The sequence below is a fragment of the Carassius auratus genome, unplaced genomic scaffold, assembly GCF_003368295.1.
Source record: "Carassius auratus strain Wakin unplaced genomic scaffold, ASM336829v1 scaf_tig00215205, whole genome shotgun sequence".
In the NCBI taxonomy this organism is placed as follows: Eukaryota; Metazoa; Chordata; class Actinopteri; order Cypriniformes; family Cyprinidae; genus Carassius; species Carassius auratus.
In genome coordinates this window covers 161916-185368 of record NW_020527982.1, presented here as the reverse complement: position 1 = coordinate 185368, position 23453 = coordinate 161916, and the positions used below count along the sequence as shown (strand labels likewise).

The 23453-nt window shown below is 37.9% G+C and overlaps 2 protein-coding genes across 4 annotated transcripts; both read left to right on the top strand.

Moving 5' to 3' along the window:
• Positions 1 to 7653: 7653 nt before the first annotated feature.
• Positions 7654 to 14090, top strand: LOC113093982 (homeobox protein aristaless-like 3). 3 transcript variants are annotated; one of them, XM_026259613.1, is made up of 5 exons: positions 7654 to 8061; positions 11547 to 11821; positions 12533 to 12658; positions 13043 to 13187; positions 13284 to 14090. In XM_026259613.1, the coding sequence occupies exons 1-5, from the start codon at positions 7734 to 7736 to the stop codon at positions 13400 to 13402; spliced, it is 993 nt and encodes a 330-aa protein (XP_026115398.1). In that variant the 5' UTR covers positions 7654 to 7733; the 3' UTR covers positions 13403 to 14090. The 3 variants fall into 3 exon arrangements, with proteins under 3 accessions (XP_026115398.1, XP_026115396.1, XP_026115397.1); XM_026259611.1 differs by having other exon boundaries at positions 13043 to 14089; XM_026259612.1 differs by having other exon boundaries at positions 11550 to 11821; positions 13043 to 14087.
• A 2775-nt stretch (positions 14091 to 16865) lies between these two features.
• On the top strand, positions 16866 to 22834 carry LOC113093919 (RNA-binding protein 15-like). Its single transcript, XM_026259518.1, has one exon. It carries the CDS (start codon positions 17023 to 17025, stop codon positions 19579 to 19581), a length of 2559 nt encoding a protein of 852 aa, XP_026115303.1. The 5' UTR covers positions 16866 to 17022; the 3' UTR covers positions 19582 to 22834.
• The last annotated feature ends 619 nt before the right edge of the window (positions 22835 to 23453 follow it).

Genomic DNA, 23453 nt, shown 5'->3' with positions numbered 1-23453 from the left:
TGTAACGCAATCCCTCTCTCGGAAGTGCAAATCCAGCTGCTGATGTGTTTCAATAAATTTGATTTTCTGCACTGCTTCAGGGATGCAAGTCTCCACAGCACAGTTTCTAGACTCCGTGTGCGTGTGTTCACCTATGTATCGCCATAAGATTTGGTTTGTCAACATGTTCGTTGTTAGTGTACATTTGACCCAATCATTTTAGACTGACAATGCTCATTTAAAAAAAATTTTTCCGAAAAATAGTAAATCGTTTTTGTTGCTGTTTTGTAGAGTGGGCTGATTTCTGTAGAAATGGGAATATAACGTGAGAATAATGAAGATTTTGGTCTGTATGTTTTGTCTAGATTGTACATTTTATTTCACTTAACAAATAAGATAATTATTTTTACATTTTGTTTCTTCCTCCTAATTGTATTTATATATTAAGTTTTTGTTGATTGTGTGGACAAGTGCACATAATAAAATTAAAATATCTCTTTCCCTCTACTATATATATATATATATATATATATATATATATATATATATATATATATATATATATATCCCTGAGTAAGAGACATTTAGCAAATGGAACATTAATCATGCTGCTTTTGATCATCACCTGCTTCCCATTGCTTTAGGTGCAGAGTATTTCAAAACAGTTTAGGTTCTGATTCCACAAGTATCCAATTCAAGGTCAGCCTCTGTCTTTTACAAGATTGAATTGACATGAAATAGTAGTAATGTTCTTGTTAGGTTGTGTGATGTGGTTTCTCATTCACTCAGTCTCTTTTGGAAGTGAAAGTAACATGTGAGTGTTGAAATCTACATGGCTGTATTGCTGTCGGAAGAGTCTGTATATGTGCTGGCTTTTTTTTGTCTGTGTGAGTCTGTGTATGTACACATGTACCTATGTTATTGTGAGTGTGTGTGTGTGTGTATCCTTTCTGAAAGAATCAACTTCAGTCCTGCGGATGTAAGAATATGATACTTATACAGGAGATAGACAGACATGGATATGAAGGCTTGCATTATGTCTAGCATCTGGGTGGCTCTGAGAGGGGTCAGAGCGCGTGTCCAGTGCCTCGGGACATCAGGATGAGCTTCGGGGCTCATGAAGATGACCCAAGCTGTTCCTGTGCAGTTACGCTTACACAGCTGCCGCAGTCTGGCATTCAGACCAGTCCCACAACCAAAAGCCATGGGGCATATGTAGGTCATTATCCTCCATTCTGCACTGTAGATTTCAAGTTTGCTTAAGTTGAGCTATATTGCAACTATTAATATTCAAGAAGTAGTTAGTATGCCTACATAAAAAATGCTGTTCTAGTCTGTGGCATGCACAGACACATGGTTCAAAAGATTATTTTTCTTTGATCAAGCCTTTTATTCTCAGTTTACCCTATGCAAGGAGTTTGATTGACAGGCAATCTGACCAATCATAATGTTATCATAATCGTAATCATTATAATAAAAGCTACACAAGACATTAATAATCAGGGCTGACATTTGGCCTCCATTGTATTTGATGGGAGCGGCAAGGTAGGATATGGGTGCGCTGAGCAAAGAAACGTCCCGTTTTGACATTTTCCTGGAAAGTTTTTATAGCCTACGTAAGGTTCATGACTCATGAAACAGACACAACGCTTGTGTCAAAAATATAAGGATCAATTTTATTTGGGAAAACAAAATTCAGGAAAGAATGAATGATGCCTCCGCCACAACATGGACAAGCTATAAATTATTATTTTTAGCTTGCAAAAATGTAATGGTCTTATTTTTGGCATGATCAAAAGATTAATTAGTGTCTTTGTACTGTTCACAAGGGCATTGCAACTTCTAGCAGAGGTAATGATGCGACCTCGGAAATTGGTAATGTGTGCAAAAAATTTTTGACCCTTTTGATTTCATTCTTGATATGATAAATAAAAAAGGATACCAGAAGAGACCACCATGGACATACATATTTTTGATGATCCGGAATTACTAAAAAAAAGGAAAATCTAGAATATCATGTTTGACAGAACTTTATAGATTTAGGGCAAAGTGCAGTATAAATGGCATACCAGAACAATTACATTTATAGGTCCAGGGTGCTCAAGGAATGTTTTGGCTTCTCAGAACAAAGCTCCAGCATGGGACAGAAGAGAGGTAAAGTAGGATGCCTGGCCAAATCTGGATTTATCCATCTCTGAGAGAGTCCCTGCCCCAGGCTGCAGCTAATGAAAATCCCATGGCTGAGCATCTGAGCGTCAGATACTTCTTCATGATCATTGTGCGAGCACTTTTAATTGAATCAGAGCCACAGGTCACAGAGACTCTCTGCCACCAGCTTCCCTCTTCAGTATAAACACATTTAGAGATTATTTATTTTTTAGCTGTGGTGTGCGTCCACAGCAGCCAGGTCAACTGATACCCTTGGTTTCGCCGAGGAGCCTGTTTACAGATTCCTGCAGTCCGAGTGGAGGAAAGTAAGGATCTATTGGTATGTCACTGATTAGAATCACTCAGCTTTATATGCAGGAATGATAAGAGCATTGCATGATGAACGTAACTCTTCAGGCCTGCTAAATAAACTCAGCTTTTTATGCTGTACCTATTGTTAGCGTGATGTTTTAGATGGGTAGACAAGGATGTGAACCATTCAGGTTTTAACTGAGAATGACTTCTAAAATCCATTTCTGAGTTTTCAAACAGAATGCAGAATTCCGTCTTGAATTTGAATCTTAGGAAGTAGAAATTAAATTAATTTAAATTACGTTAACTGTACTTTTTTTTTTTTGATAGATAGATAGAGAGATAGATAGATTGATTAAAATGTAATTCATAAAATATTGAAATACTGAAATATTGAAATAGAATATTTATTTATTTATTTTGCATCATCATATCAAGTAATTTCCTCTTCCTACACCATTAGGAATCGACCACCAGTTAAACACCATTAGATTTAACACCATTCATTTTCAGTCATTTCCTTTTCCTCTCATCCCAATTCATATTCCAGTACAACTTCTTGTGGATCATGACTAATTCAATTCCAACAAGAATCAGTTCTTTTGCAGAACCCAGTTAATGCACATGCATTTTATTCTGATAGAGTGTTATATAAAAGTCTTTAAAAATCCCTCTTTAAACTTCAAAGCAAATGTATTTACAGTTGACTTTGAACATCATTACATTCACATTACCTTTCTTTGGTAATATCTCTTAGTGCTTTCATGCAGTTTGGAGAGACAGCAATATTGTGTGGGGTCATTGGTGGGACAGTCATTCTGTTCTTACCCAATGTCCCCTACACACAAATACAGACCGGCCCTTCTTCAGAGCTTTTCTGTAACAAACTTCAACTTCCCAGACTCCCTCTATCGTGTGTTATGCCCCTGAGGTCGGCAGCTGTCAATCAAAGCTTCGGCTTCAGCTGGCCTTCAAACTGCTGGATGGAGGGAGAACAAGAGAGAGAAAGAGCCCCTCAGAGGAAAATCCTTCCTCTTTATATGGAATCATCTCTCTGCATGCAGGGCACATAATTGAATTACTGGCCTTTCTGCTCCACATATTGCAATGCAAACCTGTAGGCTGGAATGATAAAGACCTCCACGCATGATCAGAGTGTGTGAATCAGATTGTTAACAGCAAAGTGGTTTCCCTGTTTAAATACTAATGATGCATGCTCTTGATGAAATTACATCTTGATCCCTATATATAAACCTGCAAAAAGCACCAAATTTAAATCTCCATGTATGTTTGGATGTTGGTGAATTTAGAATTAAAAAACTATCTTCATTTTTAATTAATCACTGTAGTGTGAAGCTCTAAAAGCTTCTAAAAGACTTATGCTTAATTTTTCTTTTTTTGCTTTGGTAAGCTTTTGGTAAGCATAATATTACTGTCCAGTATTGTGAATTGAAGGTTTCAGAAAGGTCACATCCAACACTGCCCTTTTTGCTCTGAAGTGGATGAAAAAGAGAAAGGGGGAGAGAGAGAGAGACTGTGGGCCACAGACTGGACTGATTTCCTGCGTGGGGTCATGACAGGGACAGGTTCAGCAGCCCCAGGTTCAGGAAACAAGAGTGGCCACAAAGCCACAGCAAGCAGAGGAGCAAGGGTCAGCCGTTTGATGACTTACCAGAAATCCAAAAAGCCGCTGGAGATTTACGGCTATGCAGAAATCTGTGTTTCCTCCTAATCTATAAGCTGCAGAGTTTGGTGACTAGGGGTTCAGGTTATCAGGGGCTTTTAATAAAGGACTGACTATGAACCTTACACTGAAATACATTTGTCATAGGTTTTACTCTGAAGCAATTTTCAATAAAAAATGTAATCGCAAAGGAGAGATAGAAACAGTATTTTCATGTATACTTTAATAATCTTACATAATAACTTACAGTTTAAAAAATGTTTTTTACAATGTATTTTTCTGAAGGAAACCTTTAGAATGGAGATATATTGTACATATCTTTGGCTTTTGAAATTAACTCTTTTATTTCTTTTAGAACTCAGAAGTCAGTTCTCACTCAGTTCATACTCAGTTGTAGATTATAACTGAAATTCATAAGAGGAGGAGACCTGCTGCAATCACTCATGCAAGAACTACATGTTTTCTGAAATGCATTGTATTCTAAATATATTTTTCTGTATTCCTTGCTCTAAATTGGACACAGATCCATTTGAACATAAAAGGAGGGCATATTCTTTTTCTGCAATGCCAGTTGTCATATTGTATAGATAATACAGGCTATTAGGAAAGCATCAGCTCTTAGTCTGCATGCTTTTCTGCAGATTTAAATGATATGGCTTTGGTTGTGTGCATGCAAACTCTGTCAGCACCAAATCTAAGAGCCCCGGTTCCTGAGGCCATCCCGCCAACCTAGAGTTGATATTTTCTCTAAATGTGTCTTCTGGAGTACATTTTCTCAACTGTATTTCTTACTTCAAGAACAAACCATCACCTCAGGCTAGAGTGATGAGATTTCAGCTATTTAACCATGAGCCAGAATCACAAAACTTGGCTGAGGCTACTGGATCACACACAGGAAAAGTATCCAGGGTGCACTCCATACACAGTATTCACATTAACAAAGATATATTGAAGCACAGAGAGAGTAAGGGAGAGTGGGGATAGTTGTCACACTTTTAACTCCAGTGAGGTTTTCTCTAGCTAGGTTTATTTTTGAAAGTCAGTCAAATTCAGGTACAAACCTGTCTGGACTACAGAAAGCTTTTGATTAATTCCACCATTATCACAGGGAAAACACCTAGGCCTATAGTTAAACAGAAAAACGGACAGATTTCCATAATCCTGTCACACAAAATGGTATGGGTGGGTGAACGCATTCTATCGCTAAATAAAACGAGCTGTATTGTTTTAAGAAAGCATTGTTTCTGCTGCTCTCTCAACTTTCTCCAGTCTGATCTCGCACATGCGTGTATATATCGGTGGCTGTAGGTTAGTTTCACAGACTGGTGGTCCTGTTCTACTCAGAGGGTCTCCAGTTTTGGCCCATGTTTCCAGATCTCCCACAACATCATAATCCAAGTCATGTTCTTTATTAACTGGGTTACAAACACGCCACTGCAACCACGAGTGGCAAGCCGGTCATGTCCTTTTGATTAACTCTCTTTTCTTCATCCTCATATCTTCTGTACACGGCTTTTTGTGGGCTGTTTGCTCAAGGGTTTACGCGAAATTCTTTTTTTATATATATATATATATATATAAACATAATTTCTCTCTACCCATTACAAATAACGTTCCTTTTTATACCCAAACCTTAGTAACTGACTTTCAAAATATATAATTTAAACATAATGAGATTAAGGCCTATGTTTAATTTTAAAGACGAATACGATGTCAGTGTCACATGTATATCAGTATTTGATTTTAGTTTTCAGAAGAGTAGCCTATGCAGTTTGCATTGCAAGAAAACAACTTGTCAGAGGAAGTGATATGATCTCTTCCGTATTCCCAAAGTCTGTTTGCTTGGTGAATTCATCACTGAATGAAACGGTTCTTATGTGGGCTGACCGAAGCAAATTGACTGGATGTTTACACACTTGTCCGTCAGGTTGGCTCCATGTGGCCTAAAAAACAGACATCCAAAAAACTGTTAGACATCTTGGAGAGCAGCGCGAGTCGTTTAAGTGCTCTCTGTTTAGAGATTTATTGCAAAGATTTGAGCTGCCATGTCAATATCAGCAGTTTTGATTTCTTTGATCTCTGGATGTCCAAACTCAAGCAGTTCCACAAAGTTGTATGGAAGATGATTTTATTTTATATTATTTATTTTATTTTATTTTATTTTATTATTTGCTAGGATCAATTCTGTGGACATTCCGCCATTTACAATATTTTCCCTTAAACTTTGAGTTACCAACAAAAAGCTAATATGGATAATTATGATAATCGCTTTAACTTTTCTTCTGGACTTTTAAGTGTATTTCTAAAAACCACACTGGTGAGTAGAAAAAGGTAATGGATACAAGACTAATTAAAAAAAAAAAAAAAAAAAAAAAAAAAAAGATCTAAGTGATACTATCCTAATACTGTACACTGGTAGCGGGTTGCTCTAAGTCTTTTTTTACTGTATCTACTATAGGCTTTTTGTGCTTTTGCTATAGAAGTGGAAAGAAGTAACGTGAGTTGATGATCATCACACTTTATTCTCAAAGATTGCACATTTTATGTAATGTTTTACAATAATGCACTTGGGTCGTTTTTATAATATCATAAACCCGCTGATTTTTATCTGGTAGTTTATAAATTTGTTTACGTTTTCTAAAACAAAATGAATGTGACGTTTGCTTTGAAATACCTTTAATTAGTTGTGACAAGTTTAGGGTTATTCGAAAACTTCATTTTGACGTAAAAAACATCCATAACTGTAATGTTGTAGCCTATAAAATTATGTTGGTTTGTATAGGCTACATCTTAATTTAAAACACTGAGTAGAAAGTAGGAATAATCAAAATATCGATATAAAAAGTTTTTTCAATTCTTAAATCTCAGTCAGCAGCAGTTTACTATTTTTGCTGTTACTTTATGCCTTGGGATTGTTTCACAAGGTTGTCTCCATATGTAAATCTAATTACAATCATACATTTTTCCATGCATTTTATTAAAATTGTGCTTATAGCCTACATCGCAATATATTTCGATAATAAAACAAAAACGCAGAGTAATATCTGAATTATATTTTTTCTACACCACAGGGTATGGCATTTAAGATGTTGCATATATGATGTAAAGTCATAGGCTACTTAAATTCAAAATAACTTAATTTAGTCATCGATGTAGACGCTATATATCATAAGCGGAATGAATCAGGGTTTACTGGGTTGATCCCTGCTTTGATTGAGTTCTGACAGTTACCGACAGCTTCTCTCGTAAAATGTTCCTGGATCAAAATCCATCAAATCAGGATTCAGTACTACTTTGGTAATTTAAAGTTATAAGTGCTCAGCCAGTCACAATAACTCGACTTAACTAGCATAACAATGTTGTTTAATTAAGATAAAATGTTTTGGAGAAAAACGAGAGCTGCGCGTGATTGACATTTGAGCGTGAATCAGACCGCTGTGTCACTCTTTCCCTCTCAGTTCACGGCTCTTTGTTTCTGATTCTCTAAATCCCACCCACTTGAAATGAAGAGGTGGGGAATAATTGCCATCCCTGTCGCGTATACACTAACTTGTCCCCTGTTAATAGCATCCTAGTTCACTGTTTGCGCTCTTGTGCTCGGGACGAGGTGATGGAGACCGAAAGTTGTCTGTCTTTCTCCTCGCCTCCAAACAGGATCACGCCGGAGAATTCCCCGCGCTTGGAGCATAATTCCGGCGCTTTCTTTCAGTGTGATGACCTCCAAAAGTCTCCGCATCTTACTCTAGCTCATCGACATGAGTTTTTTGTGGGACGGTACACTGAAGACGGCTCTGCGGACTTTACGCACGACGTCAGCCCTACAACTCCTCGCGCCTCGCCTGGAAAACACACAAAGTATTTGGAGAATATGAACCAGGATCAAAAAACTCATAAGATCAACGAGAAGAACTCGTCATTTTATAAGACTAATTCGGATGGTAAGTGAAAACTAGTTCAGTAAGTTTAATGTCTAGCGAGGAAAACCTCCAAACGTCTATGCGTAAACGATATAGATTATAGGCTATATATAGTGATAACAACAAGGACATAATAAGAGGAACAGCCTAATAATAATAAATTTGAAACTGAATAATTTTGAACTGTTTAGACAACTTTTTAAATACTCCACTTGAGAAGCCCAAAACAACTAATGTGACTGAAAATCATTAATATCATTAATATAATTTTTATTTACGCATAATTACATTACATTTACACTTAAAATTATGTCACATCAAGCAAGGTGGTGATATTTGTACTGACTGGAGATGGATTCAACCCAATAATTAATGTATCTATTAATTTGTATTTTCGATCAATCAATCAGCATTAAGTTCAATATGGAATTCAACTTGTTAAACACTTTGGAAATGGCTTGTTAAGTGTGTCACTTATTAACTACTTAAATTCTAAATAAGCTATATTATAATATATATAATAATAATATATATACCGACATCTGAAAAATAAGCATTTATAAGACACTCCTAAAAAAAATAAAGGTTCTTCAACACTTTAGGTTCAGCAATTATTAAGAATCATTTTTGGTTTTTTGTGGAAATAAAAAAGTTAACGACGTCAAAGTCTTCAGATGTATTCGTTGCAACGTTCATGGTTTTCTAATGAATAAATAACCGCAAAATAAAAGGTTATTTGCACTTATTTTGTTTACACTAGCTTGCCTTCTTTAGTTCTGTTAGGTTTCAAAACTATTATTCAAATTTTCCAACTTTAATTTTAAACTTTATTTATTTATTTATTTATTTATTTTATTTATTTATTTATAATTATTTTTGGTATTATTGGTGTCCAAACAGCTAAAAGTTAAATATGTTTCTGTTGTTTAGGTCATAAAACGATTCACTCTAAATAAGCTAGAATAATAAGTAATGAGTCATATAAATAAGTTATTATTATTATTATTATTATTATTTTATAACTGCTGAATGATTCAGTTTGTAAGGGCTACGCCTCTTAGCAGGCTAATTTAAGTTCAGTCCTGCGCTCACAATATCCATAGCGCATTTCGTCCTCGCACTTTTCCACATTATTAATTAAAAAAACATGTATAAAGTTCTAGCATAATAAACAATTATTTAAACAGGAGGTTAAATAACTTTTTAACCGTTGTGATGTTACGTTTTCTCCTCATTATAAAGCTGGAATAATTGATTTCAACCGCATGTCTCAATTTATATAGCAGGCCTAATAATAAAATATTGCGACGTCAGAAACAATCTCCAGATAACATCATTCAAATCTATCTCCGTGGATTTGTGTGCGCGCTTTTGAGGCCTGGTCAATCTTGTTTGCGTTTAATAACTTATTATTCTGTCACACATTCTAAACAATATTCCTTCAATATTCATCATTCCAACATAGGATTTGATTGTAAAATTCGTTTTATTTATAGACGATTATGTCAATATTAAGCATATGTCTTAAGTAAACAAGCAAGTTTACATTTCTAAAATAATAGGCTATGTGCTGGGGTCAAAGCCTCAAACTTGTTTCTGATACATCATTACACTTTCTTTATAATTTTAGAAGGACATTTTTGTCATGTTTACAAACTTTATCTTGATTAATTTATCTATCTTTTGTAGGCAGACAGAGACATTTTGGGAGATATTTAACTCAAATAAAATGGATAAGTGTTCTTTAGCTTAGTGTTCACTAAATCAATCACAGTACATAACTATCCCCTGTTGCTAAAACTAAGTTTAGCATTTTCTTTAGTTCTTGTGCTATTGGGAGAGATCAGATATAGGCCTTATAATTCCATCCCTCTAAAGTTATGTAGCTCTAGTAAATGGTTTCCTCTATTTTGGTGAAACTTTAATTAGGAAGAACCATAATTCATTTCTACTACTTAACCACTAAACAAGGAGAGACATTGAAATTTAAAACAAACTGGATTTTTATGACCCAAGATCTGATGTTTTTTATATCTACAGAGCATCTAAATTATCATTTCACTCTAATTCAGATGGATTACAGAGGAGTTCTTCGGAGGAAAACTAAACAGCGTATCATTGTAAAACAAAACTATGAGCCAAATGCAGATGTGTCAATTAAAAATTCTTAATATAATTATTGTTTTTATTATGTCTCAAGAACAAGGCTTTTACTCTTGTATTTGAATTAATTAAAGCCATAATTTAGTAATTTTATTGACATATGATCATGCACAGAATGAATCACTCTTTGTTCAATGAGCAACTTTTGAGAAATCCCAATAAGGTGTTTATAAAAAAGAGAATCCAACTACAAAACACCATGTTTAAGTTTCTTTTCCATGAAAATTAGGGATACAAATATTGCATTACAATTTTTCTCTTTTAGATAAAAAAAAATAGTAACAAAGGAGTGGACACATAAAAAGTTTCTATTTTAGATAAAAGTAGTCATGAAAGAAAAAACACCCATTTTAGGGTAAAGGACTATGACGGGTTTATTCCTTTCAAAAGAGCTCTTCTCATCCTTCATATTCTCCTGAGAAAAGCAAACGTCCTGTTTGAATGATGTTTATTATTATAGTGATTTGAACTTTTATTTTTTTGTTGTTGTCAAAATTCTTTCACTTCTTAACATTTTAACTCGCCATATCATAGTAGCTGGATTTTGTAATGACATTTACATGAATTTTTATTGTACTATTCAGTTAAACGTTTGAGCTTACAAAAAATGATTTTAACTCAAGCCATTCAGTGAGCTCTGCTGACGGTTTGTTATCCTTTTTAAAGTTTGTGGAATAGGCCTACTCAAAAATATACTGGATATTTGAAAGAAAAATTTAGAAATTTACATTCCCAAATACACATTCCTGCCCCACCCACTTAAAAAAAAAAAGTTATGACACTGATTTCAGGACAGCCAGGAAGTACATTACATAAACACTCTTGATGAACAAAATAGCTTACATGTTTACAGTAACATACTGTAGACTGATATGATATATATATATATATATATCTCAAGTTGATATATGATATATATATATGAATTTATCACAGATCAGCTATAGCGTTTTTTTTCTTTTTTTTTTTAGCAAAGTTATATTTCAGGAATTGTGCTACTTATAAAAAAAAGTAGAATTTTTATAAATTTCTTAATGTCATTTGTACTAATTAAATGTTTTAAATTATATAATTCTGTTTGCTGTGTAATTAAAACATATATTTGACGTGTTTTTGGTAAGCCTGAGATCATTTTGCCTTGCCAGGTATATCAGGTGAGGAAAAATATTCAGGCTATGCATAAATAAGTCATTAAGTTTAGATTAGAAGACAAGAAAAGCTTACACAGAAAATTACATTTAATCAGCCTGTGCACAGTATTTACATTTGTCACTGATCTGAATTCAGTGGAAAATACTAACTCTGTAACTCTGAAAGCAGCACTCATTCTGTCTTGGTGTCAGCAGGAGATAAGTCTGTACCCAAGGCCCTTGGATATCCTGCTCTAGACTCAGAGTGTTGTGGAAGACTGAAAGAGCCGTCCAGTGGGCTGACTGGAGACTCCATCACTGACTCCATCGACCTTTCGGGCAAGAACAAGAAGCGGCGAAACCGGACAACTTTCAGCACCTTTCAGCTGGAGGAGCTGGAGAAGGTCTTTCAAAAGACGCATTACCCAGATGTGTATGCACGGGAACAGCTGGCACTGAGGACGGAGCTGACGGAGGCAAGAGTGCAGGTGTGTTAGACTCCACCTCCTGGGATGGGTTATTAGTTATAAATAGAAATAATAGATATTATTTAAATATATTTAAATATATTTATTATTGTTATTCTCACAAAGGCACAATTTATTTGATGACAAATACAGTAAAAAACGTAATATTATGAAATATGATTACATTTTAAATAAATGTTTTCAATTTCAATATATTTTAAAATGTAATTTATTTTTGTGATGCAAAGCGGAATTTTTAGCAGTCTAATAGTCTAAGTTCTAATAGTCTGTAATAATATTTGGTGCACATATTTCTTGTTATTATCAATGTTTACAATTATTTTTTATTTTTGGTGAAAATCACGATGAAAACAAAGTTCAAAGAACTTCATTTATTTGAAAGATACATTTTTTGTAACATTGTCAAAGTTCTGACGGTCAGTTTTGATCAAATTAATTCATCCTGGCTAAATGAAAATAATTAATTTCTTTAAAATAAACTTAGCATAATTACTAATGTGGAAAAAATATCTGGTTAATATATACTAACCTTTTTTAAATGCGGCAGCATACACTATTTTTTTGCACAGATTTAAATGCTTTCAGTAATAGTAATGTTCCTCATTTATTTAATACATTGAATTCATTGAAAGGCAAAGTGTTCCATTATGACAGGGCCTATATTAAAATCAGTCAATAATTAAGTTTAATATATGGATATTCTTTCCCCAGGTGTGGTTCCAAAACAGACGGGCCAAATGGAGGAAAAGAGAGCGTTACGGGAAAATACAAGAAGTGCCAAACCACTTTGCTGCTACATATGATATCTCCCTTCTCCCTCGCTCCGACTCATACCAGGTACACACACAAATACTCAAACACAGAACACAAAGAGAGCATAAGACTAGTATTTTAACACACACACAGGTGAATTGCTTTGGTTTGGCTGGAGACATATTTATATTCATATTCTCATGCGTATTCTGATTTATATCTGTTGTCAGAAACACAGATAGAATTTCGTTAAAATTTTTCTGTTACTGTAATGCCATCAATCTTGCCATCTAGCACAGGCTAAATATTTAATTTGTATATGTGTTAAGTAAAAAATATTTTTTAAATGCAACGTAACTTTTTTTTTTCCAGATAACATGCAGATATTATCATAAATTTTATATTAGAATAAGTCACTAATGTTTGTGTGTGTGTTGGGTGTGGGTGTTTCTTTTTCTGTCCACAAAGATGCAAAATAGCCTATGGCCAAGCAGTGCGGGGACGGGAGGTGCAGGCGGAGCAGCCAGTGGTTGTGTTTTGGGGGCGGAAACCATGACATCATCCTGTATGACCCCTTATTCCCATCCTCACGGGAACCTACCAGGGCTCATGGGTATGTCTGCATCTCCAGGCCATCATCATCATCATCATCATCACCCACCTCACCACCCTAGCATTAACAGTATATACTCACTCCATGGCTTCCCAGGAAGCCTGGGGGCCCATTCCTTTGAGCCCGGACAAGAGTCTGAATACAAGCCGTCAGGCCTGGTGGCCCTGCGCATGAAAACCAAAGACCCGGGGAGCCTGTTATCCTGGCCGACATGACCATGCAGCTGCAACTGTGATTGTCTTGACATCACTGAGCCAACTAGCAGTTAGCATGCCTGCTAAACTGGCATGTTAGTGTTACTCAGTAACACACAACTGAAATAACCTTTTTTATGCTCAATGTACATATCTCTCTCTTTTTTGCAGGCTTCCAGATGTTTTCACTGCAAAAAAATTTTTTTTTGCCTGGTCTTTTTTTGTGATGATATGTTTCCCTATGGAAGCATCTCGTTTGTTTATGTGTTTGTTGAAATTCTATGAGCCATAATGGGCTTTGCACACAACTTGCCTTAATATTAAACTCTTCCAGGGATACTTAAATTTTAAAAAGGGGAAGGGCAAGAGGAGGTCATTGCCTAATGGTTAAAAAGTTTGACTCCTTGCCTAAGGTTGTGGGTTCGAATCTCAGGCTGGCAATACCACGACTGAGGTACCCTTGGGCAAGGCCCCCGGGAGCCCCAACTGCTCCCTGGGTGCTGCAGCATAAACGGCTGCTCACTGCTCTGAGTGTGTGTTCGGCGGCTGTGTGTGTGTGCGCTTTGGATGGGTTAAATGCTGAGCATGAATTCTGAGTATGGGTCACCAAACTTGGCTGTATGTAACGTCACTTTCAACATGTTTATTTAAGTATGTTAATGTTAATCTCATCGTGTCAGTGTATGCAGTGGTTCAACCCCCTTATGTATATTTGTAGCCCCAGCCAATAAATGATTTTAAATTTTCCAACTTTGTGCATTCAAATACATCACCACTAAAAACAGCAAATAAGTTTGTGCTTCTGGTGGCAGGAATTAAGCATTTCTGAATATAGATCACATTTTGTGTTGCTGATTGCTTATTTCAATTAGGAGTGCATGATAATTTGGTATCATATCAGTTATCATATTGACTGATATTAGCTTTTTAGTTTTTTGAGTGTATTAAATATCAACTTGTACATGCTTATTTCTCTCGCTTTTTTTTGTAGATTAACTTAGCCATTAACTAACACTCACTTAAATGTAATCTTTAAAAACACTAATAACTTAACATTGATAAATGAAATCTTTAGAATACCCATTTTTTCATCCTGAACATTAAGATGTTATTTTGCCAATATGTACTTTTTGCATTTAAAATGATTAATGTCTTTAATTGTTTTATTTATTTAGACAAAATTTTACAGAATTTTAATACCATCATCCGTGAAAATAATTATGGTATCGACACAATTTTTTATATTCATGCATAATTCTAATCTTGAATAATATCCAGAATATGTAGTATAACATATAATTGTACAGGCTCGGGCAACTTTTGGATCCATACAAATATCTCATAAAATTGAATACAAAAAATATTTAGTGTGCTGTGTACATGTAAGGTGAAACGTTTTGTATTTGAGAGTGCGTGGCCATTCAATATGTAATTTTAAATGTATGTTCTGCTGTAGGCTGGCTGTAAAGGCTGTCCTATGTCACCCGATACATCTGCAGCATGTGACAGCCCTGCTTATACAAAACTCACTCTCTGACCGATGGTGGATTCCAAGGTTGTTCCATCAACCTTAGGTCTGGGTTCTGACAGCTGGAAAGAACCACAAAGCCTAATGAATTATGAATCAACTTATATGTTATGCTACTGTATAATTCAAGGGTCTTGGACAAAAATCAAATCATTACTTGAAAAGAAATGCAGAATCCCAAGTTTCTGAAGCTGGCCATGTGGTGGATGTATTGCATAATTTTTTTTGGAAGGTTTGAAATGCACCTGGTTCTAAATAACTACTCAAACTAGTCTAATTCAAACTGTGCCTGGTAAAAACTTTTTTGAACATTCAATTCCTGTGACATTGACTTTTAACAACAGCTATGACACTCATAGGAACAGAACTTCTGAAGAACAACAAGCGTGCTTAATTCTGTTTCTAAGACAACTCAATATCATTATACAGTAGATCATGTTTGATGTGTTTTTGGAATCCCAATCCTGTGGGAAATAGCTGAAGTTAAAGTGTTCTGTTGATACAAGTGCCAACCAGCCTTAAGGAGGGCATTTCTGTGCAGCCATGGGACCGGTGTGGCTTCATCTGGGTTTAATGACTGCATGCCAATCCTGCCAGCCACTCTTTTAGGGTGATTCACTTAATTTAGATGACACATGAGACAAAATTGTTCAAGTTGAAAAACATTGCTGCATTGACAGCTGCATAATGGAAACAGATCGACAGTTGCTTTGGGGCAAGCATTTCCCACTGCTTCTTTCCTTTGTGTATCGAGGATGACAGAAACACTGGATCACATTAAATGCCAGTTTAGCGAAATGTGCTGTGTTTTGGAGAGTTGACATGTGGTTCCAATAGAGGATAGAAAGGGAGGCCGACAGAAAACTCTCTCCACACCCACAGCTTCGAATTCCAGCAGGATCTTTCAAAAAAGTGGAGCCAGCTCACATGCAAACTGATTAAATCCCAGATTAAAGGATGTGATAAAGAAATACAGTTCAGGAATACAAGAGAAGCATTACTAAATAGATGTGAACTACAACAAAACTGGCAGGATGACAAATGTACAAAGAGAGTGTATAGTGTGCTAAATGTTGTAGGCTGTGAAAGGAGAGACACACAAGATAAGTACACAAAATTTGATAGATTTAAGTTGAATGTAAGCAATAAAATTCCAAAAACTTTATTTTGAGATATGTGAAAAATATTGATCTGCTGCAGGCGTGCAGTAAGAAAATTAGGCAGCTTTAAGTGACATGTTGGCAGTAAATTAATGATACTTTAATAGATCAAAACAATATGTGTTAGCTTGTGCATTTCTCTGTCTCTTAGAATTATCTGTAAGCACTTATTTTCCTAAATTCCTAAACAGATAAATTGCTTGCTGTCTTTTGACCAAACAACAGAAGTGAAGCTCAAGCATTTTTTTGCAGGCTACTTCCGGATTATGTTGTCTGAATGAAATATATATATATATATATATAATAAGGGTGAATCTCCCTGAAAATGTTAAATGTACAAAAGCTGTACTTTACTCCGCGTTTACGTGACCCTTCCCTTCACCTCAATGAACAGGCAAACATCACCATCTGTTGGACATAAAGTGAACTAGGAGATTTGTTTTCAGTTATGTTTATTTGAGCATTCACAATTTGTAAACGTTATAGGCCTACATTCGTAATTTAAACGAAGTGTAAGGGATTAATTAAATGAAACAAAATTCCCAGTTTTTAGCATCAGCTAAAAGCATCAACACTGATTTAACTAAGATATTATATTTTCAGTGCACCCTCACAACTTCAGAAAAGATTTGTTAAATGTCACCCCTCTTGTGGCAATGGTAAATATTTGGCGTTTGAAGCTTTAAAATGGTTTACACCGAGTCTGGGCGCTGTACGGGAGCTCTTGATTGACAGACAAAACAGCCAATGGCGTTGACTTTTCTCAGAGATTCAAACCAATCAAAGTCGACGGGCGGGTCATGCTTTAGTCTTGACAAGATGGCGTATGCGGTTGTTTTGCCGCAGGGACACTGAACAAATTAAACACTTGCTTGTGTAAATTCGTCGACATTAGGATAGCATAACTGTTAAAAAGTGTTTTGTTAGCCGCGCAAAGCCGGAGGATATCTACGATGAAAGGGAAGGAGCGGTCGCCGGTGAAAAAGCGTTCAAGGGCCTTGGATGATATACGAGACAGGGGAGGAAGCCACCCGACCAGTAAGAAAATGGGGGTTATCTCGATTTCTGGCGGCGGAAACAACAACGGCAACAGTTCATCTAAAAGCGAAGGGGGTTCCGCACGACGGGCACTGATCGGAGATAAAAGAGATGGACGGGATTTTGACGGACATGTATCCAGTCGGACTGGAAATAACCACGGTTACACTAGCCCTGTTGCGAGCTCGAGCGGCAAGAATCACGCCTCGAGTCTGTCCTTGGAGGCGGCTGCGCGCACCAACTCGCGCGGAGAGCCGCGCGCCCCGCTTCCCCCAAACGAAAGTGAGTACAAAACTTTAAAAATCAGCGAGCTCGGCTCCCAGCTGAGCGACGAGGAAATCGAGGACGGCCTCTTTCACGAATTCAAAAAATTTGGCGACGTAAGTGTTAAAATCAGCAGAGTCAACGACGAGAGAATCGCATTTGTCAACTTTAGGAGACCGGATGATGCCCGAGCGGCAAAGCACGCTCGAGGGCGGCTGGTGCTCTACGACCGTCCTTTGAAAATTGAGGCAGTCTACTTGAACAGGAGGAGAAGTCGATCTCCGGTAGATAAGGACCATTTCTCTGTAGCAGGACACAGACATTTGCATACACAGAGGCCGCTCTCTCCAACCGGTCTGGGGTATAGAGACTACCGTTTACAACAGTTAGCTCTGGGTCGGCTTCCTCCTCCCCCTCCCCCGCCTTTACCGAGAGAGCTTGAAAGAGAGAGAGAGTTCGCCTTTTATGAAGCCAGGGCGCGGCCCGCGTACACCGCGGAGCGAGCTGCTCCTTTCCGCGAGGAGGACTTTATCTCTCCAGAGGACGACCAGAGGGCCAACCGCACACTATTTCTGGGTAATTTGGATATTACTGTGACTGAAAATGATTTGAGGAGAGCTTTTGAACGATTTGGGACCATCACAGAGGTGGACATTAAAAGACCAAGTCGGGGTCAGAGCAGCACCTATGGCTTTCTCAAATTTGAAAACCTGGACATGGCCCATAGAGCAAAAATGAGCATGTCTGGGAAAGTTGTGGGTCGAAACCCCATTAAGATTGGCTATGGCAAAGCCACCCCCACCACACGCTTATGGGTAGGCGGTCTTGGACCTTGGGTGCCTCTGACTGCGTTAGCCAGGGAATTTGACCGCTTCGGCACTATCAGGACTATAGACTACAGAAAAGGGGACACCTGGGCTTATATTCAGTATGAAAGCCTGGATGCTGCTCAGGCGGCTTGCACACACATGCGTGGATTTCCCCTTGGCGGTCCCGACAGGAGGCTGAGGGTGGACTTTGCTGACACGGAGCACCGCTATCAGCAGCAGTTCTTGCAGCCCCTCCCTTTGCAACATTATGAAATCGTGGCTGAATCTTTTGTCCATCGCGCCACCCCCGAAGCCATCAGGGTCCGAGAACGAACTCCCCCACCGCTGCACTTCAGAGAACGAGAACTGTATGCTGGGGCTGAATGGCCTGCACCTGCCATTCGTGAACGTGTACGGATGCCTGCGTTTGAGCCCCTCGAACACTTGGAGCGTGAGCGACGGCGAGAGGCGTGGTCACTGGAGCGGGAGCTGCCAGGCAGGGAAGTAGCACGCAAGCGACGGCTCATGGAGGATGGGAGACATCTGGAGTGTTCACCTGACAGCAGCAGCGAGTGGGCGGCCCGTCGCCGCAGACCGCCATCCCTCGAGGGCAGCCCAGAAGGGAGCAGTCGAGATGGACGATTCAGTGACTCTGAGCGGCCGGCGAGAGCCGACCGTGTGTCTCCAGCACGAGAGAGCCACAGCAGCCTGGACAGGGGCCCTAGTGAAAAGCGCATCAAAAGCAGCAGCACCCTCTTAGAGTCTAGTGTCGGGGTGAGTCCGGCAGAGAGAAAGCGCAAAGCGGGCGATTCAGCCAAAGGTCCCTCCAAGAGGGACCGATCTGAGACCAGCTCCAAAAGCCAGGCTTCAAAGCAGGATGCAGGGGGAAAGCTGAGCATGGCCTGGAATGGCATGCTGCTCCTGAAAAACAGTAACTTCCCAGCCAGCATGCACCTTCTGGAGGGGGACCTGAGCATCGCCAGCAGTCTCCTCATCGACGGCAGCACGGGCGGTAAAGTCACACAACTACGCATCACACAGCGCCTTCGCCTTGACCAGCCCAAGACTGACGAAGTGTCTCGGCGCATCAAAGTCGCAGGCCCAGGCGGGTATGCGGTTCTACTGGCGGTTCCAGGCAGCTCTGAGGAGACTTCATCTTCGGACCCAGCAGCATCGACGCAGAGGCCCCTGCGCAACTTGGTTTCGTACCTGAAGCAAAAGCAGGCCGCCGGGGTCATCAGTTTACCCGTCGGGGGCAGTAGAGATAAGGACAACACTGGGGTCCTGCATGCATTTCCACCATGTGATTTCTCTCAGCAGTTCTTAGATTCTTCTTCGAAAGCTCTTGCCAAAACCGAAGAGGACTTCCTGGTCATGATCATTGTGCGAGGAGCATCTTAACAATCATAATGCACACAAAAGTGTTGTTAAATGCAAGCTTCTCTTAATGTCTCTTAATTGCATGCTCTCTAAAGCAGACGTGGTACTAGAGTAAAGAGCAAATGTTATGACCTGCTCTGCCAAACATGTACAAAAAAAAAAAGAGAGAGAAAGGCCAATTCGCATAGCAAAGTTTAGCTCTATAGCAATATATTTGTTTTCATTTGCAATTTATTCAGATGTCTAGTTTGTGATAAGTTGTACCCTGTTTAAAAGAATGATATTGGGAATATTAGAATAGGAATTTAATTTGCTATTGGTCATTAAATGCTTTCTAGTTCCAACACTTCCTATCAACATGTATTTCAGTCAGATTCCAGACAGTCATCCCTGTACGAAATCTTATTTGGGAAGTGTTCATTTCCTTCATGTTCATGATTCTCAATTAATCTGATTTAATGGGAGCCTGGTTTATGTGTCTTGATGCTTTGAATAATCATTAAGTAATGGGGAGTGTAATATAGATATACAGTCCTGTAGGCCACTTAAACAGACAGAATATGTTGAAACTGCATGTTGATGCTAGTGTTGTACATTAAGCCGTTTCAGAGGTTTAATATATGTAGCCAAAAAATGTCATCAGTGTTATATCGATTGATACAGGCTGCATTTTAACACCCCTTTATCACATTCAAAAATAATTTGTGAACGTATTTTGATTTATAAACAGAGATTTTTCTAAGCCCTCCTTAGACCAAAGCATAACATCAAGCATTCAGTTTGTGTTTAAAGAAGAAAAAGTTGTTCTGATAATTGTTTTCATGTTTTTGGGTTACATTTGAAAGGTTTTGAATGAAGCATAATTCTGTTTTCAAATGGGATAGTGTGACATGTCTGAGATTAAATTATGATGGGTCACAAATAATTAATTTGATTAATTAACACTGGTTTTAATTCATTGTTCCCCATAGGACTGTCATAATTTTCCAGGTAAACCTATTTACAGTGATATTGTTGATATTCTTATGGAGGTCTCTTTATAAAGATAGACAAAAAAAGGTGCATTTGCTGTAAAAACAGACTTTTGAGATCATCAGTGTAAAGTGAAAGTGGCCTATAATGTGATATTGTCATAATCATCCATAATTTGCTAGATATGCCATGTGGATAGCACTAAGAAATTAATATGTATAACTCATTAAAAAAATTCAGGCCCACATACCTGTACAAAAAACTTGACTTGATACCCTAACAATTTAGTTCTTGTGCAGCTGTAAGACAGTCCTACGTTTTATTTCATTGACATATTCTTTTAGTTGACAATATAGACCTATATTTAAGTATGTTTTTAGTTGAATAGCAATTTATGTTTGAAATATAACACGATGTTGTGGTTCTTATATGTCATTGTTTGAATGGTTTTAAAATGATAGTCCACAATTTTCTCTCAAATCCTGAAGAAGTAGAAATTTGTGTTGTTAGTCTGTTTAGCTTATTGCAGTGTACTGATCCGTTGCATTGCATTGCACCATTGCATCTTTTCATGTTTGCCCCCCCACTAAATTGTGTTTTAAACGTTGATCAGTTGGTGGTTTAATAATATAACAGCTGTCTGTGTACATGAATAAATGGACATACTGTACGTTCAGTCTCGGCCACACAGGACAGTACAGGAAATGGATCGTTCCACAAGTGGACTTCACATGGCTGGAAGCAGAAATGATTGTTTGAAATGATTCAGGAGCCCTTTGGATGCACAGGGGCAAGAGCTTTCCATTAAGTGTTAGTGTACTCTCACTGAGAGCATCTTCCTGCTTGTGTAATTGTTTTTTTTTTTTGTGCTTACAGTTCCCATATTTAAACGGAAATAATGACACTCTTGATTTGTGCTGTATTTACCTAATTTCTTGATTGGGGGAGAAAGAGGAAGCGGTCACTCACTCCTTGCACAGCTCTTGATATGGCTGTTTGTACACACAAAAAGTGCACTGGCCCCTCATTTGATTATATCACGCTATCAATAAATTGTTTCCTTTGAGGGAGAAAATGTTTATTCGTTGGAAATCAATTGAAGAACGCCTGCCGCTGCTTTTTTCGTTTGTGTTTCGGGAGGAATTGTTGCCCGATTGCTTGTTTCTGCTCAGGAAAGAGAAATTCTCCTCCCTTGTGTTCGGCCCAGGATCAGTCGTGGCAGTGTGAGAGCTCTTTTGAGGCTCAAAGTTGTTGTTGATCTGTGTTTTCCACCCTTGTGTCCTGGAGTGGCCCTACATGCTAAGTAACCAGAGGGTCCTGCTGCCCCCAACCCTCAAACAGATCAGGGAGAAGGGGGCCGTTCTTCTGAGCTGTGAGAATGAGTGGAGAGACGATGTTTGCGCAGACCTTCACCTAAACTGAAGTCTCTGTTTCAGCACCTTCACGGCTGCTTCCTTTATGTGTCCGTCATCTGGAAGTATCCAGGCTTGCTGTAACCTGTCCGGCTGTACTGTGTATTGCCAGCACAACTGCCAGCGCGATAGAGGCCCTGAATCAACCTCGAAACAGTGATTTCCAATTCAGAGGAGCAGGCGTTTGTTTATCCCATCCCTTTGATTTCATCTGATATGATTTTGTTTTGCTCCATTGAAAAGCAGTGAAGGAAGAGGATTTAGAAAAAAAGCGTTTTTAGCCTTCGAAATTGTGTCTGACTTGAATCGAGTTTTGATAGTTTTGTTTTCTTAAACGTTTATTTTCCCAACGAGAAAAAGATTATCGCTACGTGGTAAATTGACCCTTCGTTGCGAAGAACCCCCTGAAAGAAAACATGCTGCCAGTGTGAACTCCAGCCAAAGTTAACATGGAGTTTGCTTGCGAGGAGCCTCATCAGGAGGAAGAAACTGAACTCCACCTCCTTCCCTTCCCTTAGTAAGATGTCCGATCAGCTGCATCACGTCACCAGCAGCTCATTCAGGCCTCTGATGTGAGGATCCAGACCAGTCCTCTGGTGTGGGTGGTGAGTAGGGAGTATTTAATCTATACCAGGTCTTTAGACTTCAGAAGTCTACCTGGTGCAGGTAAGTGTCACTGCAGCAAATAAATTAGAACACTGCCATTGGTTGTAACATCTTGGGCTGTAGTTTGAAAAACCTTATTTGTTTCTTCTGGGAAAAAGAAGAAAATGCAAAAATCCATGTTATATTTTAAGTAAGAGATTGTTGTTTTTGTGATTTACATGTTAAACATGTCGAATGTTAAAGCACCAGTTCACCCAAAAATGAAAGTCATGTTCATAATCTTTTCACTCTGTTCTTCTTAACCTCTGACTTTCTAACAAGATATTTTGAAACATGATTGAAACAAGTTTTTTCTTCCATTATATAAATATATGGGCAAAAATCTATTTTAAATTGAGAAGATTACATTTGTTGTATTTTTAAAAGTAGATTAACCATTAACCTGTTATTCACGTATAAAAAATGAATTGGTAGTATCCCTTAGATCATCAAAAGCGTTCAGCTGTCTGCTTCATTTAGATCACACAAACACTTCTAATGACAGTAAACAACCAGAACACTCATTTAAAATAATAATTTAGGGTCTTCAAAATAAGGTCATAGGTGTTCTTATATTTTAGGTTTGGTTATAAAATACTGAAGTTAAAGCAACAAAATTTACAATTTACATACAAAATTAAATGCAATCCCACACTTCTTTTGAGCCTGTGTAATGTCATAGGGATCTTCATTACAATTAAAGCCTCACTACATTTACTTTTTGTATTTTAATCAGCCTTATAATCCTTACAGTTAATTCACTTTTAAGTTCTAATGTTAATTTGAATCCTAACTTTATAAAAAGCCCAGTTGTGATGTTTTCTTAGAACCTTGGGAACATAATTGACTATGACTGTCAATGTT

Coding starts and splice junctions, on each gene's coding strand:
- LOC113093919 (XM_026259518.1), top strand. CDS start 17,023: ATGAAAGGGAAGGAGCGGTCGCCGGTGAAAAAGCGTTCAAGGGCCTTG.
- LOC113093982 (XM_026259611.1), top strand. CDS start 7,734: ATGGAGACCGAAAGTTGTCTGTCTTTCTCCTCGCCTCCAAACAGGATC. Junction 11,822..12,532: donor TGACGGAGGCAAGAGTGCAG/GTGTGTTAGACT, acceptor TTCTTTCCCCAG/GTGTGGTTCCAAAACAGACG. Junction 12,659..13,042: donor CTCGCTCCGACTCATACCAG/GTACACACACAA, acceptor CTGTCCACAAAG/ATGCAAAATAGCCTATGGCC.